Below are 18,032 nucleotides of genomic sequence, written 5' to 3'. Positions count from 1 at the left end.
CTTTATCCACGTGTTGTTTGTGCACTTTGAGACCAAGAGACGGACCATGGAGAAGGCAGCGTTCCAGAAGCCCTTGGGATTAGGTGGGAGCGAAAAACTCAACTTCCGCACACTTTGCTTCCAAGCCAAATCAATTTGCCTTCCGCCATTTACATCTTTCTTGATCCCGTCTCCGTCTCCGCCATTTTCAACCTGCGTAGTATATTTTACCTCTTCCCTTTCATATCTTGACCGTGTCTTTCCCGTCCGCGCATATATCCACCAGTTGCTACGTCGTATCGTAAGACTTTGCCTCAACGCGTCGCATCAATATATGGTTTTTAATACTAGCCCCCCTCCTCGAGCCACGTATGGGAAAACGATGTGGAGATTTTATGGTGTTGAGCTTGGAATATACCAGTGAGTGAATTGTCTGTGATGTACGGCTTCATGCAAATCTCGTCCATGTTTGCGTGTAGCACTTACGCTGTGAGATCACCGATACATTAAGAAGTCTACTTCAAATAACACCCAATCAGACCTGGGCTTCCTATTCATCGGTAAGGTCCAGCCTTTGTGAATATGGGACTCGGAATCCATACGCTATCATCGCGAAACTGCTGTAAGCTCTAACGCAGCATTCGCAGTCTTGCCGCGACCTGACTCAGCATTATCAATATTATCCCTTGTATTCAGGCTTGTTCCGATAGTGTGCTTCGCGTTTTGGCCTCCTATAAAAGAGCGCGAATACTCTATACAATCAATTTTCACATATTGACGCATATGAGAAAAGAACATTTGCGCTCGTAGTCCTGCAGTTGGTCTTTTCGGGTAATACGGGGGCAGTCTCGGATCGTTCCGAGTACTCTGGCACAAAGGTTCTGAATAGTAACTGTATATGCAGAGATCAATCAGGTACCCATTCCTGCTCCCCAAATCATTGGTACGCTTGTGGTCCAATCTCGCTTTTCTAGCCGCAAGGTTGTTAGTGCGTCCCCAGGTCCCATTGCGATTTGTTGTGATTGATCTAATTATAATGGATTATAAGGGGCGATCGGCTCGGCGCTTAGATATGGGACATCATATATATCATTCCCAACTCATCTCCACAACATGCATAGAATTCGTAGAATATGGATCAGCATCAGCGCTATACAATTCGGGGAACTTATGCATCATTCCATTTCCAATTTCTTATAGGCACTAGTACTATGACTCAACAACGGCGCAGTAGTTGAATCAACTGTGCCGCAATTGCGCGAGAGCCTCGATCAGCTGCGTCCGGGAATGCCTCAAGGACGATCAAAGATGTGAAAGAATAGGGCCCTCCTGTAGCCGTATATAAGACCACTGAAGGCTATAAACACTTAACACATAACCACTACAATGTCCACCGATTATTGTCCAGTTTACTCGCCCTTTTTTAGTGCACTGGTGAGTTCTGCCGAGTATCTTTCTGTGTATGAACGGAGTTTTATAATAAGTATAGGGGGTCACATGTGCTATAGTATTTACCAGTATGTCAACTTTCTCTCTGATATTATTAGTATCTTATTCTCCTGAACAGACATTGGCGCCAGGTTTGTTATATTTGTTCAACTTATTTATTTCTTTGGCCTCATGGTTGGTGACTCGCCACCGCAGCTATGGAACCGCCAAGTCATCTCTTGGTATATCGGCCGCGTCTGTTATGCGCCCGGACCTGATGGTCCGTTCTTGCATTCCAGTAGTCATGGCTGGAATCATCGCGGTGGGCTAATTCTGTTCCTGCTTTGCAAAGATATTCCTGACGCAGAGCACAAAGATCTACGGCCTGGTTGTATCAGTGGTGATTTCTGACAACTGTTTGTCCTCCCTACTGGTTATTCGTGCAATCGCTAATAATACCATACAGTGCACCCCAAAATGCCTCTCTTCACCAGTGTCATTCAGCTTGGTGCGGGTCTTTCGGTCGGACTGTCCGGTCTTGCGGCAGGATTTGCAATAGGAATAGCCGGTGATGCAGGGGTGAGGGGAACAGTAGTTCAGCCACGTTTGTTTGTTGGTATGGTGCGTTCGATAGTTATTCTGTCTGATCTTGAATCAATACTAAATTAGCAACTAGATCTTGATCCTAATTTTTGCAGAGGTTTTAGGGCTTTATGGTAATCACCCTATCTTTTAATCGGCCTGGTACTAACCAGTAGTTTAGGACTCATTGTGGCACTCATTCTGAGTAATAAGGGCAAAGTGAGAGACGTGGATGCTTTGTGCCCGAGCTTCGGGTAAGCTACGAGCCGAGTGGTATAGTCATGAATACTGACAAAGAAGGCCTAGCACTGGCTTAGGAATAAACATGCCATTCGACCAGTTCTGAGGCAAACGTCTTACTGAAGTGTAGATTACCTTGCTTCTACAGGGTCATTCCAAGAGTCTAAACTCAGACGCTTGGACGAGCGACTCATTAAATGATATGGCGGGTTTTTTTCAAACCAATTCATTACTCGAACCTGAGCACTATGTCGGGTTTTGAGGGCCACTAGCCAGTAGATACATACGAATGCGTGCAACATGGGTGGGTAGGCTAGAATAAAAATAGCACACATGGCAGTTGAGACATGCACATGGCCTGATAGTTGCGCTAACAGAGTGGGTGATCAGGTGCAAAGGGGGTGAGAGCAACAAGGAGAGAACAAGAAAATGATTGACAGTACCTCACTGTACAAGGTTATAATGCTGAAAATCAGTGCGTGTGTTTAAGTGAGAATTGAGCTGAAATCAAGATCAATACATACTGATTTTAGGTATCAATTCTTCCATAGTCTGATTCATGCTGAGGGACGCATACTAACATTGCAATTTTCAGACCATATCCTACTCAAAAAAGGAATTTTTTACTGATGTACTGATTTTCAGGATCTTATCACACCACAGTGCCTCAGATAGTGTGTGTAGTAAATGCGTATTGACCTCACTTAATATTACAGTAATGTCGGGCACTGATATCCCATATTAGCCAACCGTATCCGCCATATTCAGTTTCGATGGTCATTTGTATAGCTGTTCTACTTCAGCGATTGGTCCGTACAAACTACCGTACTCAGTATACATACAAGCTTTGTTCATTTGTATGCTATTCTGAAAACAAAAGATTTATATTGTACTACTTAGCTTGGTAATACTTCAGGTATATGTGCCACTGTCCTGGCCTACTTATTTGAGTGTCTCTATTTGGAATCTCACTCAGTATTTGACGCTTGACGATGAGGTGAATTGGACAAGGATCCATTGGTTTTTCATTTGGTAGGACCCGTATTCCGCTTGAACATGGGCTTTCATGTTAATGAAGCCTTCGGTCAACATACATAGCGACCCTATCACCAATTATTCCTACCATAAAAACCAAGGCCATTTGGCGTATGCCCTGATACATAAGTCTGTTGACACATGCGGTTTGACTGAGGCCGGCTTCCACAAGGCCAAAGATTGCAAATTCTGGCCTTCGGAAGAACTTTAATATCAATAGAAGCTATCCTTAGGAAGCTTGTTTACCATCCACAGAAATAGTCACCTTTGCCTTTCGATATTCTACGCTGAGCTTGAAGCAAGAGCAACGCCCCTGGAATGGGTTGTTTCTAGCGCTACACAACATTTTGTGCGCAAGTGTGGCAGATTATAAGAATGGGCGCGCGTTCAACCCTTTGAGGTACAAATTCATTACCCCGCACGCCTGATGTCATTTATCATATACTCACGGTTGGTAAGATTTACTGAAGGCGATTTTAGATCTCTGGTTCTACTGAAATAGATCACGTCTGCGTAACCTAACCTAGGGTGTACTACAGATTAGCTTCTTAACTAAGTGGACTACTAGTCCAGCTACTAGTGAGTAACTACGAGTGCCACTCGAGTGGCGAGAGACTACGATTTAAGATCACGTCTTTATACATATGTAGATAGTACATTACAAATCATATTAGGCATCGTACACTGAACCTTTAGTCATTAGCTCAGCCATTGCTTTACTCATCGTATCAGTCATTGTCGTTCGTGCTTGTTGAGACGACTCATGCTGATTAACGAATTCGCTGCTCATCATGAATATCATATCGTATTTCATCGTGTATGAATCAAATGACTAGGATGCTGGCTTGGTTTGTCGTAGCGCTGACTATATTAGCAGGTTGTAGTGGATGTTTATTTCCAATAGGCGGAAGATAGTCAACCCGGTGGAGGCCTTCCATGACTTTTATAGAAACCGAATACCGAGTAACAAATATGCGCGGGAGTTAGCGTTAGGAGGCCTTCCATGCCTGCTGTAAAAATAGAACACCGAGTAACGAACATGCGCGGGAGTTAGCGTTAGAAAGCCTTCCATGCCTTTTATAGAAATGGAATACCAAGTAACGAACATGCGCGGGAGTTAGCCTCAGCTACGCGAGCAAGTGGAGCTCTCTCTCCTACGTTCAAGCAGACAAAACATCGCATTATATCCTGTCCCCGCCATTTGATAACATAAGTTGCAGCTGTATAAAAGTAGACCAATGCCTATCCACATCCTTCACCTCAGCGCACTGTTATTTTAATACTTCATATACTACCATGCCTGCTTCCATGATAGTTCGACGCATTGGCGGTTCGAGTTTCCCTGCTATTGGTTTTGGATCTATGGTGTGATTTTTGTCCATAACGCAGTTGGGCGTGCTAACAGTTAATCGGTCGCCCCAGGGGATTGGCGGCAAGACATATGGGAACTTTGTTTCCTCCGAGAATGAACCCAGGTTTAAGGTGAGAGCTATTCAGTTCTGAGCTGTAATCATTTGGAATTAACAGATTTATAGGTGTTGGACCGACTACTCGAGCTTGGGTGTACTCATTGGGATACCTCCAATATATACGTGAGCTAATTCGAATTATTGAGGTATATTGCGACTAAGCTGAGATGATACACCAGGGTGACTCTGAAGAGTTGATCGGCAATTGGTTTAAACGTACAGGAAAACGTGATCAGGTAACATATCCAGGTGTTTAACCAATAGTAAACTGATAGTATGTCTTGATACCAGATCTTCTTAGCAACAAAAGTAAGTGAATACAACTTAACCCCCTGGTTGACATAGTTTTAATCCATACCAATCAGTTCGGCGTAGATTTCAGCCAATCTGACAGACCACGTGCAGATGGGACACCAGAATAGTATGCACCACAAGGCCCGCCTTTTTCATATGCTAATATTTAAGGTCTTATAGTGCCTAAAAGTGCTTTGAGTATTCCTTAAAGAAATTAGGTGTCGATGTCATTGATTTATACTACATACACCGCATCGATCCAAAGACGCCAATCGAAGTGACCATGAATTTCCTAGCAGAGCTAGTCAAGTAAGGAGCTTAAAATCCACATAAAATCTGTAGCCACTCACATGTCGCATAAAGGGCTGGAAAAATTCGCTACATCGGGCTTTCCCAACCTTCACCCGCAACACTCCGCCGCGCTCACAAGGTCCACCCAATCGCTGCTATTCAAGTCGAGGTTAATCGGAGAGCTTCACAAAGAAAAGGCTATTCTTGACATTTTATCAAGTATTCGCCGTTTGAGCGTTCAATAGAGAAACAAGGACACCTTCTGGAAACAGCGCGAGAGCTTGGAATTGCTATTGTAGCCTATTCTCCCTTGGGCAAAGGTTTGATCACAGGACAAATCGTAAGCGATAGTTAGGCTCGTTGTATCTACATACTTAGCTTTCTTTTTAGACTTCTCACAGTGAATTTTCGGATAGTGACCTCCGAAAGCAAATCCCGAAATATTCTCAGGAAAACTTCCCGAAAATTCTGAAGTTAGTTGATGCGTTCAAGCAGATCGGGAAGGCCCATAACGCAACTTCGGGTCAAGTGGCTCTTGCATACTTGCTCGAGCAAGGGGACGATATTATTCCCATCCCAGGGTTAGTAATCACACTTGAACATGAGGCCTTAGGACTCATAAGTTGTATTGTCCAGGTCGCAGCGCATTGAGTACATCGAGGAAAATATCGGTGCCGGTCAGATCAAACTGACTACTGAAGAAATTCAGACGCTGAGGAAGTTGGTGGACGAGACAGAAGTTATCGGTGCTCAATATCCTCCTGTGTTTCAAGCAATGCTGTATGCTGATACGCCCGAGTTGCCTTGAACTCCCAAGTTGTGTAAATAGTTGGAATTGATGGCATAGCCAGATAGGCGGCTGCTTGCCTGGAAAACACTTTATTTTGAACGACGTTGTCGATCTATGAACGAGGAATGTGGCACGCCTGAGCAAAACTATTATATTATATACTGGGCGCTCGCCCAGGTTTTAGGCTGGCAGTCTTAAAAGAAAGCACAAGTTGTATATCATTAAACGCGCTCCAAGCCCCTGTTGAAGAAGCAGTTCAGCATACAATGAGCTCGTTTTTGTCACTTGTAGTGATGGATAAGGTGGCTACTGTTGGATCTCAATTCAAGTAAACTATGATTTCAATTGGTGTTATAATGCGAATTGAAACCCCACTCATCGAAAGAAAGTAGATAAAGAAGCCGCTATAACTACGACAACACGATCAACGCCGAGAGAGTGAAATTGAGCTCGATACCATCGAGCTTTTTGTCAGATACAAAATCTCGCTCACTTGCGTTGGTTGAGCAAGTATCCCGATATACATTGTGAATACCTAGGAAGTATACATCGGTTGTATCAAAGTGATCTTGTATAGATTATTCAATGGGCACTCTGATCACTATGTAGCACCGGTACTAGCATCTGGGAGCAGAATTCGCGCATTCCAACTAGCTGAAATATTTGGCATTATTAATTGGGTTGGCCTTATAGAAGGAGTATGTCATGAACTGCAGCTACGCTCAGAATCACTGCAAGTGTAATCTTAGTGTGCATGCGATAAGGCAACCAGGGCGTCCCCGCAGCAAACATATTCATACGGGATTATGAGGCACATACGCTTTATTTACGGATTTGTAATCGAAATCAAAGTGGACTCAAGGCTTCTCTGCGGTCTTCAGCAACCCAGTCCATGACGGGAGGTATAGACCTACTTGCTCATTCTTTCGGAGTGCTCTCTGACAAACGACATGCCTCCGACACTTGGCTCAGGCAATCAATTTTTCTCACTCAGACTTTTCGTTTGAGCCACGTAAACACCCGCTTTAAGGCCCTGGCTCACAAGACACTATAGAAGTACTTGCCAAGACCTCATAGCTACAAGTTTCCAATACACCTTCTTGGGTGCCATTTTTGAAATTGTCAAACACCAAGCGCCGACGCTAGTAACGACTGTTGCGCTGCGCAACCACCAGCGACTCCAACGACCAAGCCTGGTTACATTTTAACTAGACAGGCGCGCGTGGTTATTTCGAACTTATTATACACACCAGCCACTTTCTTCGAACAAATTCCTCGGCAATGCGGAGATGACACGCTCTTGCCGTCCAGGGCCAAAGTCCCCGGTTTTCTGACAAATTTCTTGCCGAGGTCGAGTTGACCGCCGGGCGTACCAAGTCCAGCCGTCCAAGCTCTTAACGGATCTATTTTTAGCACACATTTATTGTGGAAGGGTCTTTTTAGAGACACATGATACCAATTGCATGCCCCAGTGTACAGTTCCAGCTTTCAAAGGATGAACCTTAACAAACGTACGTTAATCACTGAGTCAATAAAATCGTTGCTAAACCGTTCCCCTTTATCAAGCGCTGTACCCTTTCTTCACTGATATACCAGATCTATCCAGCCTGTTCTCGATGTGCACATACCTGAACTGGCAAGACACCCGTCAACTTCCATCTCTGTCCCTTCTATGGTCCATGCTGTGCTATGTTCTAGAATCACTAACGACCCTTCCGTTCTCCCGGTTTGCTGTTATGTCTGTCGATTTCCGGGGATCGTCCACCTGATCGACGGCTGGACAGGACCGCGTATGTCCGGGGATGGGTACCCTGGAAGGCCTTGGATACTATGCATATGCCTGCTCTAATTATTTCAGAGTATTAGTCATGCCCACTGGTCATCTTGAAAATAGCGTACGCTTTCCAAGAATCTTGCAGCCCCGCCAAGTTCGCGCCGAGGCAAAGAGAACTCAGCGTAACACAGCCTCGATTGGTCCTAATGGTAGGCGCCAAGTGGACCCCTTAAGCTGAGTAAGGGCTTCCCAAACCGGTAGCCGCCCCAAGTACATTCTGACCACACAGAATAGGGTTAATTGCCCCGGATATCAATTTCGGCTGTAATGCCGGCTGTGAAAATCCACTGTGCGTGGTTTTCAGAACTGCGGCTGTCCATCAAATCGCAGCACTTGAAAAGCTGCGCAATGATGGCCGCCCGCTTTCTACCTCCACCTCGCCTCCTCCATTTCGACAGTGCACTATAATATCTACTACCTGTCATCGTCTTCACTGTTCTTGACTTTTCTTTCTGTCTTTGGTATGTCCTCCAGTCTTGGAAACTACTGCGCACCGCTAATGTCTCGCAGTGTCTGAGGCGTCAGTCGGGAACAGGCGCATAATTCACTAGCGATCAAACCGCGTTGACCCGACTCCCCGACCACCCCAATTGATCTCGACACACGTGAGAAACCATCATGCAGGCCGAGAAATACAGCAACCTCAACGGCTCAGGACAAGACAACTCCAGTCCATGGCTCGAACAACAAATGAAAGAAAAGAAACGAGCCAAGTGTGTAAATTTAGCACCCATGCCGGGGCCGTTCAAAAATAGCTGATCAATGCGGTGCTAGGATGTGGATATACGGCAGTATTGCCGCCCTTTTGGTCGTCGTCGGTTTGGGCGTCGGTCTAGGTGTAGGCCTCAGCCGAAAGTCGGGCGGTAGCTCGGGCTCGTTTGGTTCTGGCTCGGGATCTTCGAGCGACGGATCCATGGTCACCATTCCCGGCACGGCTGGGGTCGTCAAGGCTGATCCTAATGACCCATCCAAATTCGAAAAGGATTCTCGGCTGAAGAATTCTTTCTACGGATTCGCTTACACGCCTCTGGGCGCACTGCTCCCTGACTGCGGAGCCACCCAAGCCAACGTCACCGAAGACATTCAGCTCATGTCGCAGCTTACGACCCGCATTCGTCTCTATGGTGCTGACTGTAACCAGACTGCGCTCGTCTTGCAGGCTATCCAAGACACCAAGGTCAACTTGGACGTGTTTGTTGGAATTTGTGAGTATCCGAATTGCTCCTAATATGGTCAAGAATGGGACATCTTATGCACTCGGCAGATGTGAATGAAGATGACACTGCTTATACTCGCCAACGTGATTTGATCAAGGACGCTATCACTACCTACGGAACTGACCACATTGCCGGAGTAACCGTCGGAAACGAGTTTATCCTCAACAGCGTGACCGCAGCGGGCGAGACCACAGCGACAGGTACTGCTGGGTTGGCTGCCGCGTCAAGCTTGGCGACCAAGATCCAAGACACCCGTACGATGTTGTCGGGTTTGAGCCTTAGCAAGACACTCCCTGTGGGAACCAGTGACGCCGGGGCGTACTTCAATACGCCACTCCTCCAGGCAATCGATTACGGGTAAGCTTTTATTTTTAGGTGTGGCGCCAGTTCGATTTAGACGTTAACCTGGGGTATTTTTAGTTTGGCCAACGTCCATCCTTGGTTCGCCAACACGACCATCGACGATGCTGCCACCTGGACATACGACTTTTTCCAACAGACCAACGTTGCACAAGCCGCAACTGTATCCAATAACCCAACGATGTACATTGCCGAAACAGGGTGGCCCACTGTAAGTATCAGCCTCTGAGACCCTAGTCCCTGAAGCATTACTAACGATTGTTATTTTAGAAATCTTCGAGTGTTGCGTCAGAGACCAACGGTGCTTCCGCAGCGTCTGTTCCTAACCTCCAAATCTTCCTGGACACGTTTGTATGCGCATCCAACACCAACCAGACCAAGTACTTCTTCTTCGAGTTCAAGGATGAGCCATGGAAGGATGTCATGTACGGCGGTGTTGAGGGGTGGTGGGGTCTTTTCGACTCAGAGTAAGTTCCTGCGTCATGGTCACATTTGACTATTTCTGAATCTATTGCTGACACCTTTTTCTCAACTAGTAAAAAACTCAAAGACGTGACTATCCCCGACTGTTCTCACAGCTGATGAGACATTGGACTCGTTTGATTTTGAACTTTGAATCTTCTTATCTTTTCGTACTTTGCATATCACATCTCGTATTCTCGGACCTGGATTACGCACATTCATTGGGACACTTTTCATGTAGTTTATCTTAGTATCGGAATAGGGACGTTAATATCCGTGTCGATTGTGAGAGTTGGTATTTGGGAAATGGACAAACCATGTCGTGCCGTACAATAAGAAAGTTCTGGGGTTACCCAAAGGTTTGCGTCATCAACAGGTCCAGAGGTAGCTGATATCGCCTATGATAGATGTAGCATGTCGGCATGATGTTCAGCATGCAAGAACAATGAGCAGTGAACTCTACTAACGGGTTAATTCAAACGATAAATGACATGAGAGTCACTCACGTATGACCGAAGTGAAATCTTGTACTCCCTCCACCCACTCTGAATCATAACCTAATTACGCGAGGCGTTTCTTCGAGGCGTTAGCTTTCGATCAAGGGTGCCGATCCATGCCATCCAGGGAACAACCTGCGATCAATATGACGTATTCATCCCCACAATTTCGTATCAACTGTTCGGTATCAGTACCGTAATGAACAATTTCTTAGAAAGCTTTTCAGCTCTCACGATTTTTTTTCTCTTAGGCACACTAATAGTAAGTATAGAAGCTCTTGCGAATCTGGTACTATGCAACGGCCCTCCGGGATAAAAACCAAGAGTAGCATACACTCTCGGACCTACCACGCCTGATGACGCTTTCAAAACGATCGCCGTATCGCTTCCTTGAGTTTAAGAACGTCGTTTATCCTCTAATTAAACCCTCTCCGAGAACGGTCGATAAACGAGTAATATTTTGGTCGAAACACCAGTGCGGTGGGAATGATGAAAACTAGGTTACTCAAAACAGTCTCCAGAATAGTGAGGCTGAAACAGCCCTGTGCTTCGACCCCTCTATCCAAAAAAACATCTGCATAACGCTCATAACCCATATAAAACTCCCGCAGGAGCCCTCTGGACATCCGAGTGAAGATTTCCATTGTATGGATAGATACGCCCCAGTTTGGAAACATAATGTGTTATACGTTCAATGGCATGGGTGTAAGGTGCAGTCTCATACTCATATACGGTAAGGTAAAGTCGGAGTTGGAGAATCAAACTGAAAGTCATTAGCGAAACAAATGTATATTTAGGATCAAGGGGGTTTGCCGAGATTTATGGGATAATGGAGCTTTGAACATGTGGCCCGACCGTTCGGCAGGGTAGGAAGCTCAACGCAGTAGAGTGCAAAATAAACATGCTTAAATAAATGTGACAATATAACAAACTAAAACGCAATCCGTGGAGGCTTTTTCTGGGACCAACTGGTTAAATGCCCAGCAGAATCGGTCTCATGCCATAGCTCATCCAGATTACGAGCCAGGTTTCGTAGATAAAGCGCATTTCCACAACCGATCAACCGTGATTTCATAGCATACCTATCTTTCTGTGATACGGCATAAAAGCCAGCCTGGCCATAGTAAGTCAAAGAGCTGAAGAGGACAGTAGAATGGAGAACTCACAATGAAATAGGGAATGTATAGAAATGAATCCGGATTGCCACCAGGTTCAAGTGTCGATGCAATTTTCATGATGTTCTTGACCGAATCTCTCACTATAGGGTGGTTTGAATCAGACTTGAAAATTGCCTGCGATAAACCGGTCAAACCCCCTAAGCCCATTAATCTGCATCAACAAACTTGGCACACTCACATGATGAACGTACAAGATGACAGTATGACGCCAAATCTCTTGGGCTCCCACTCGTGCTACTCGAAGGCGGGAGGTCTTGGTCCCCAAGGGATTTATCTGCCAGTTCCAAACTAGCTGCTCGATCTCGGAGCCCTTGGACATCTTCTCTTGCTCCGGCAGTTTCGCATCTCTGATTGCAGACGTACGAGCCAACAAGACCGCGAAGGCATTGGGTATGCCATACAGCCATTCGAGCCCCCTGTCTTGACACGTACTGTCTTCCTCAGAGCCATATGAGGGGACGTTTTCGAGATCCGATTCGTACTTGAGTCGGGTAGGCTTGGAGGTTGCCATGCTGTCCAAAATATCACACCATACCCACATGCTCACGTCAAACATCTGGTCCCCTTGCAGTTTGAATAAGTCAATTATGTCGCTTCCAACAATCTCTTTAATGAGAGGTGTAGCTAGGGTTCCGTGTGAGTAGTACTTGGATAGTTGGCCAGTATGATACTGTGATCCGTGAGTGATTGCGGTATTGGAACCATATGTGCTCACCTCAAAGTCCATAACGCCTATCAAACCCAATAGCTTCTCCCAAGGCGATAGCTTAACATCTTCTAGGTCGTAGGGAAGTTGCTTGAATGCCAGGGAATACAGCTCCTTAGCATCCACACGCCAAGAGCTAGTCATGATCGACCTTTGGTAATCGGATCTATACAAGGCTGCTATGGCTGTCATCGCGTATCTTGACGAATTTGATGCATTAAATCTTCGGAGTATCCAATTTACAAGTTTGTCAGAGGTTAGCGCACAATCATAGAAAAGGCGAGTCAAAAAGGTTGAGTCTATCCCGGGCTCGGGGTGAACATTTTCAACCGAAATAAGTTTAACAATAGACAAGCTTACAAAAGTAGCACACCTCGGGGAACCCCACATGAGCAGATGCTTTCTGAGTCATGGCCATCATTGCTTGACGAAAGACCGGAGCAGCCCCCTCTGGGTCAAGTTCATCGCAGCTCGTGTAACCTTCAGGTGGCCATATAATCCGGGGACCAAAATCATGAGCATACTCTGACATTCGTACCGCCATATTCTTCGTCATGTATGGGGCGGGAGCGACACAGAATCTTATTGACGGAATAGTGCTAATTTCACTAGCAGTTGAGCTCGTCCAAGAAAGATACCCAGGTGGTCCTGTTGAACGAGAGTTTGACCAGCAGCTGTTTAATACAGTCGTTGAACCAGCAAGATCTCCAACGTTAGAAGAGCTATGTCGCAGCAGTGGGCCATTTGCCTGCAATTGGGGCATTGAATCCGCAAAGAGTGGATGTGCTTCAAGGGAAGAAGTGGTTGTGAAGATGCTTGTAGAGTCAAGGGGAGGGACGCTTTCTAGCGCGTGTAAATTGGCTGCCGTGTCTATATCGAGAGTAGAATTGGGTCGAGGCGGCGGCCAAGTACATTGGGCTCCAGTTTGAATACATCTTTCACACAATGGCCATTTTTCGTCGCATTTTTTTCGTCTTTAAAGGCGAAACAGCTGATCAATGAATACGAATGTAGTTTAAATTGGATGCTCACTTTCTCCGACAGGTTAAACAACCCTCTTTTGATCGCCTGAGAGCCGAGCGCTTACTCTGACCTACATACTGGGACATTATTCTAGGTCTATATATATGTGCGCAGAACGTGTACGAGTCTGATGAGGAAACTAGAAACGCACAAGACTGTGGTGAACATTATTCGTAAGTGGTATCTTTGTACATGTGACGTGCCAAGGGACCACGTTGATCGGGAACATATAACCGATTCGATTAGGACATTGATAGGATTGTATATGAAGCCAAGCCAATTATTTCTCGGCCTGAAACTCAGAGTTATGTATGATTGGGTTCGCGGGTGGCGAAACGATGTGAACTAGTCTGCTGACTTTCCTTGAATTAATTGGAGAGTTCAAGACGTCAAGTAGGATTTCCCGCCCGAGGCTGGATGACCAATCAATTACCAATTGTTAACCGCCTCAACCGCCTTTTCCCGCGCGCGAGTTACCACCAGTACAAAGCACGCTTGAGGCCCCCAGCTAAAAGGAGGCTAAAAGATATGCACGATTGATTTATATCATTTTCATAGCCTTTTGGCTAGAAGCTCCAACAACTATTCCCACCATCAGCACGCTTACGACACATGGATTCATCGACGACTGTACAAGCTCCCAATACAACTGCCAATGAGCACCATTCTGAAAAGTTTGGTTGGGACGGGACAGACTCACAGCTATCTGTGCCGCCTCAGGTTGCGGTTCGAACGCGAAGTATAAATGAGGGAATTGAAATGCGCGTTCTAGCTCGTGGTGGCAGCGTAGGTGATCCCACACTTCTTGAGGATGATGACCACGATACCAGTGAGTCCGAGACTAGCTCAAGGAAGGAGTGGACTGTCGTCATCGTATGTGGACTATGTCTCTTTCTAGTAAGTGACGCTTGAAATCGACTATTACATAGTTTGCCACCTGATCCTCCCTGTATAGAGTGGATGGCAGGATGGTAGTCTTGGGCCCCTCATACCGACGATTCAAAATTATTATGGGCTCACCTTTACTTCTGTTTCTGTATTATTTATTTCTGGATGCGCTGGTTTCTTGTTAGCTGCTGGATTAAATAGTACGTTTGACTCACGTTAATTGCCCAGCCAAAGCTTGCACTCTTACGCCCGCTTCCCTTGTATCAGTCTACCTCTCCGACTGCTTGGGGTTTGGTGGCCTTATATTACTTGGTAGCTATTCAGATTAATTATAAATATCTCGGGACTAAATAGATGGCGATAATTTGGCCACAGGCGGAGTTTTCCAAACTGTTGCCTATGCAGTCTTGGTGCACGCACTTCCCTTTCCCGTGATGGCTGTCGGTACGTCCATGTATCTACTAAACAGGCATATGAGCTCTTATGGCCCACAATTAGCCTTTGTGGTAAAAGGATTTGGTATATTCGGATTTAACGCAGTCAAGCGGATAACTTACGCCTGAGCAGGTATTGGGTTACAAGATGCCTTGGCCAACGGACTGGTCACCGCTCTTCGAAACAATCCCTCGGAAAAGTTAGGGATTCTTCATGCATTCTACGGCGAGTACTCTCGCTTTACCCTTCCCCACTAGCCTGAGTTTAGTGCATTAATAGGCGCTGGTGCTTTTATTTCGCCCGTCGTCGCAACACAATTCACATATCATCCACGCTGGTCATACCAATATATCGTGCCACTTACTATTGCTTCTTTCAACCTTGTCTTTTTATATTCCACTTTTGGATTTCACACTCAGGAAGGTTGGGAATTCCGCGTTTATATTTTGTGAACGCTTATGTATTCGATATTGTAAGAACTCCTGGGCCAAGTGCAGCTAGCTGATTCTGTAGAATCAGGAAGTAAAGAAAGGAAGTACAAGCAAGTGTTTGGCTCCCCGGCGGTGCATTTAATGGCAATTTTTTGCCTTTTCTACGTGGGGGCGGAGACCACATTAGGAGGTGAGAAGATTCCTATGTTAGCGATACCCCAAGCACTGAGTATCGGTCAGGATGGATTGTCACGGTACACGTCTTCTTTTTACCATGTTCTTTGCGACGCCGACCTCTTTTCTCCGCAGTTTGTTGTAGAGGAGCGTGGGGGTGGAATGTCCGCTGGTTATACCTCCAGGTATGTGGCTCTATTTACCTCGCTTTCTTGGTCTAAATCCATCTCGATATTTATTAGTGGTTTCTATGGGGGCCGGTATTTTCTAATGATTCTTTCAGATACATTTTCTTATGCGAATTATTTTAGGCCTAATGCTGGGTCGCATCGGGTTGATTTGGCTGAATCAGAAAGTACATAAGCTATACGTACCCCTAGCACACTTTGCTGATGTATGACAAAATCTAGATCGGAGAACGCCGAGTGGTATACGGGTATCTTCTACTTGCAATAGGCCTACAAGTGACTGTATGGATCCTTCCTAACCTACTTGGTAATGCTATTGCGTTTGCGCTTGTGGGCGTACTTATGGGTAAATAAGTCAACTATACGCTATACCGATGACTTGCTCATTTTCCCTTTTACAACATGTGGCAGGGTATGCTTGAATATTGAAATATATACTGCACTCGTTGATCATCTCCTACAGGCCATTATATCCTATAAGTATGAATGTCCTGGGGACAGTCGTTCCCAAGTGGTACGTCCAGAAGAAATCTGATAAGAGTATAGGTTCATACCTGAAACCTTTTAGGCTCTTAACAGGTGCTATGGGCTGGGTAGGATCGTGAGTCCAGCATTATAGATACGCAGGGGTCTTTTTCAACTCATATGAAATAGAGTTGGACAAGCCGGTGGAGCTCTCTTTCCGTTCTTGACGGGCACACTGATTCAAAAGGTATGACAGCCCGACTATACGAACTGGCGTTGTGTTATTGAACGCATAATCCAAGTACGGTGTCCATATTCTTCAACCTGTGTAAGTACATATAGCACGTGTTGCTAGTCACCAAAGCTGATAGTAGTAATTGAAGACTTGTTGCGCTACTTGGAGGGATGGCGGTATCTTGGGCTGTGATTCCTTTGAGCACCAAGGGGCGTGGCGATTAAAGGTCGTAATTCATTAGGATCTCCTTGGGTATGGCATACACTATACAAACTCTCTAAAACAATTTATTGCGTTTCTATCCACTCGCGGTCTAAATGCAACACGAAGAACAACTACAATGATTACGGCGGTTGCAAAATTGCTTTTACTAATTGTTGCTTCGCTTGATAGGGGTTTACTGTGGTGAGATGTTATGAACACGAATTTGTCTTCTCTGGCTCACCACATGTACAAATAGGTTCAGTGGTTTCAGATTAGCTGTTTATGAAAATCATTAAATTGCAACTAGATGACCCATCCATACGAAGGGCTTCTAGGTCTTCGTCATAGTAGAATACCACATTTCTTGCCTGCTGTCCTTTACTCGCGATCAAGTGAAGCTGTTTCCAGCAGTGATTTCTCAATTCCTAGGAATTCTCATGAGAAAAAGCTACATCTGTACGGAAGAGGGTTACTAGTGATGTGTTGTAAGTCCCTTCAAGGCCTGATTTGGAAGCTATACAAAAGCCGCTGGGCTTCGCAAGTGTTCGGGCCACTCCGGGTTCTCCCCATTCTCACTCGGATTCGCGGGCAATACAGTTGGTTCATTCATCACGCGCCTTACCTAACCCTGGACTGATCATGATAGTTGTGACAGCAATCTGCTAAGACTTCATAAACACTGGCTCGCTAAGGGTCTGTAGGGCTATGAGCTCTCTGCTTAGTATCTGATGTATATGGACTTAGCCCGTGGCGGGGTCGCACCGAATGACAAGTCTTACCACGTGCTCGATATTGGTGTTAAAAGTAAAAGCAAGGAGAATGGATGAGCTACTCCACACGTCGTAAGACGTCGGGCACGATACATGCATAAACAGAATAAACCAAATGAGCGCATATAAATGGTAATTGAATGTGGTTGAAAGACGAATAAAATGGTGTAACGTAAGAGTAACGAACATACAGGGACCTTCCGCAAGGCCAGAATTTCCCATCTGCGCGACCGCATCTCTCTGTAGCTTATATATAACTCTGCCTGTGTTCTTAAACCTTATGCTACGTATTAAGTAGTGTTGTCACTACCATTCTACAGATTATTGGACAAGAATACACTAAATCTGAAACATGGTGGTCCAGCAATGAGTGGTGGCTCAGGACCAGACAAGTACCGTTGCCAACTTTATGTATTGGCCCGTTCATCATAAAAAAAGGCATGTGTTTTTGTGTTCTATGGTACATCACATGTTCCTTATATTGCTGGAGTTGTTGGCCCGCTAGAAACCCAGGTACTTTGTCCGAAATAGGTGGCCTCCGCCAGCATCGCAAAAGTATCTATACCTACACGCAAAGGAGCTGACCAAGCCTTCAACATCTTTGCAGCCACTTTTTATGGTACATTCCTTGTCATCTATGGTCTTACAAGAGGGACGTTTTGCGACGAAGCCTGCGGAGTCACAAAACAGCGACTTAGCCGGAGCATGTAGCGAGTCACGTGACGACCGCTTCATGTCGTGTCGACTTGCGTCCGACCTCCTCCACCGTCCGGCCTCGTATACACCGAGTGTCGCGGCACGCCTTTCCGTGTCGTTTTATCCCACCCACCATCCCATAGGTCACGAGAGCTGGTTTG

At 45.7% G+C, this 18,032-nt stretch overlaps 6 protein-coding genes across 6 annotated transcripts; 5 read left to right on the top strand and 1 right to left on the bottom strand.

Annotated features, from left to right (window-relative positions):
- Nucleotides 1-1,365: 1,365 nt before the first annotated feature.
- Nucleotides 1,366-2,335, top strand: RhiXN_05699 (ATP synthase subunit C; the record flags this gene model as incomplete). The annotated part of the gene is made up of 9 exons (XM_043325515.1): nt 1,366-1,413; nt 1,469-1,496; nt 1,547-1,559; nt 1,624-1,729; nt 1,784-1,823; nt 1,874-2,028; nt 2,084-2,123; nt 2,171-2,243; nt 2,296-2,335. 9 exons carry the CDS (start codon nt 1,366-1,368, stop codon nt 2,333-2,335), a joined length of 543 nt encoding a protein of 180 aa, XP_043180947.1.
- Nucleotides 2,336-4,560: 2,225 nt separating this feature from the next.
- On the top strand, nt 4,561-6,126 carry RhiXN_05698 (aldo/keto reductase family protein; the record flags this gene model as incomplete). The annotated part of the gene is made up of 10 exons (XM_043325514.1): nt 4,561-4,629; nt 4,687-4,746; nt 4,800-4,856; nt 4,913-4,969; nt 5,025-5,042; nt 5,239-5,336; nt 5,391-5,487; nt 5,539-5,658; nt 5,709-5,899; nt 5,955-6,126. The coding sequence occupies 10 exons, from the start codon at nt 4,561-4,563 to the stop codon at nt 6,124-6,126; spliced, it is 939 nt and encodes a 312-aa protein (XP_043180946.1).
- A 2,434-nt stretch (nt 6,127-8,560) lies between these two features.
- On the top strand, nt 8,561-10,101 carry RhiXN_05697 (glycoside hydrolase family 17 protein; the record flags this gene model as incomplete). The annotated part of the gene is made up of 6 exons (XM_043325513.1): nt 8,561-8,655; nt 8,717-9,147; nt 9,207-9,516; nt 9,580-9,730; nt 9,790-9,986; nt 10,056-10,101. The coding sequence occupies 6 exons, from the start codon at nt 8,561-8,563 to the stop codon at nt 10,099-10,101; spliced, it is 1,230 nt and encodes a 409-aa protein (XP_043180945.1).
- A 1,308-nt stretch (nt 10,102-11,409) lies between these two features.
- Nucleotides 11,410-12,506, bottom strand: RhiXN_05696 (Fungal specific transcription factor domain; the record flags this gene model as incomplete). Its single annotated transcript, XM_043325512.1, has 4 exons — nt 11,410-11,592; nt 11,645-11,770; nt 11,835-12,326; nt 12,372-12,506. 4 exons carry the CDS (start codon nt 12,504-12,506, stop codon nt 11,410-11,412), a joined length of 936 nt encoding a protein of 311 aa, XP_043180944.1.
- Nucleotides 12,507-13,997: 1,491 nt separating this feature from the next.
- On the top strand, nt 13,998-14,965 carry RhiXN_05695 (uncharacterized protein; the record flags this gene model as incomplete). Its single annotated transcript, XM_043325511.1, has 6 exons — nt 13,998-14,282; nt 14,341-14,473; nt 14,502-14,585; nt 14,628-14,717; nt 14,772-14,792; nt 14,841-14,965. 6 exons carry the CDS (start codon nt 13,998-14,000, stop codon nt 14,963-14,965), a joined length of 738 nt encoding a protein of 245 aa, XP_043180943.1.
- Nucleotides 14,966-15,875: 910 nt separating this feature from the next.
- Nucleotides 15,876-16,425, top strand: RhiXN_05694 (uncharacterized protein; the record flags this gene model as incomplete). Its single annotated transcript, XM_043325510.1, has 6 exons — nt 15,876-15,913; nt 15,965-16,015; nt 16,070-16,102; nt 16,156-16,213; nt 16,269-16,294; nt 16,350-16,425. 6 exons carry the CDS (start codon nt 15,876-15,878, stop codon nt 16,423-16,425), a joined length of 282 nt encoding a protein of 93 aa, XP_043180942.1.
- Between the last annotated feature and the right edge of the window lie 1,607 nt (nt 16,426-18,032).

This window comes from Rhizoctonia solani, chromosome 6 (genome assembly GCF_016906535.1).
Source record: "Rhizoctonia solani chromosome 6, complete sequence".
Classification (NCBI taxonomy): domain Eukaryota; kingdom Fungi; phylum Basidiomycota; class Agaricomycetes; order Cantharellales; family Ceratobasidiaceae; genus Rhizoctonia; species Rhizoctonia solani.
Note: the sequence above shows the minus strand (reverse complement) of the source record. Positions and strands in the feature narration are given on the sequence as shown.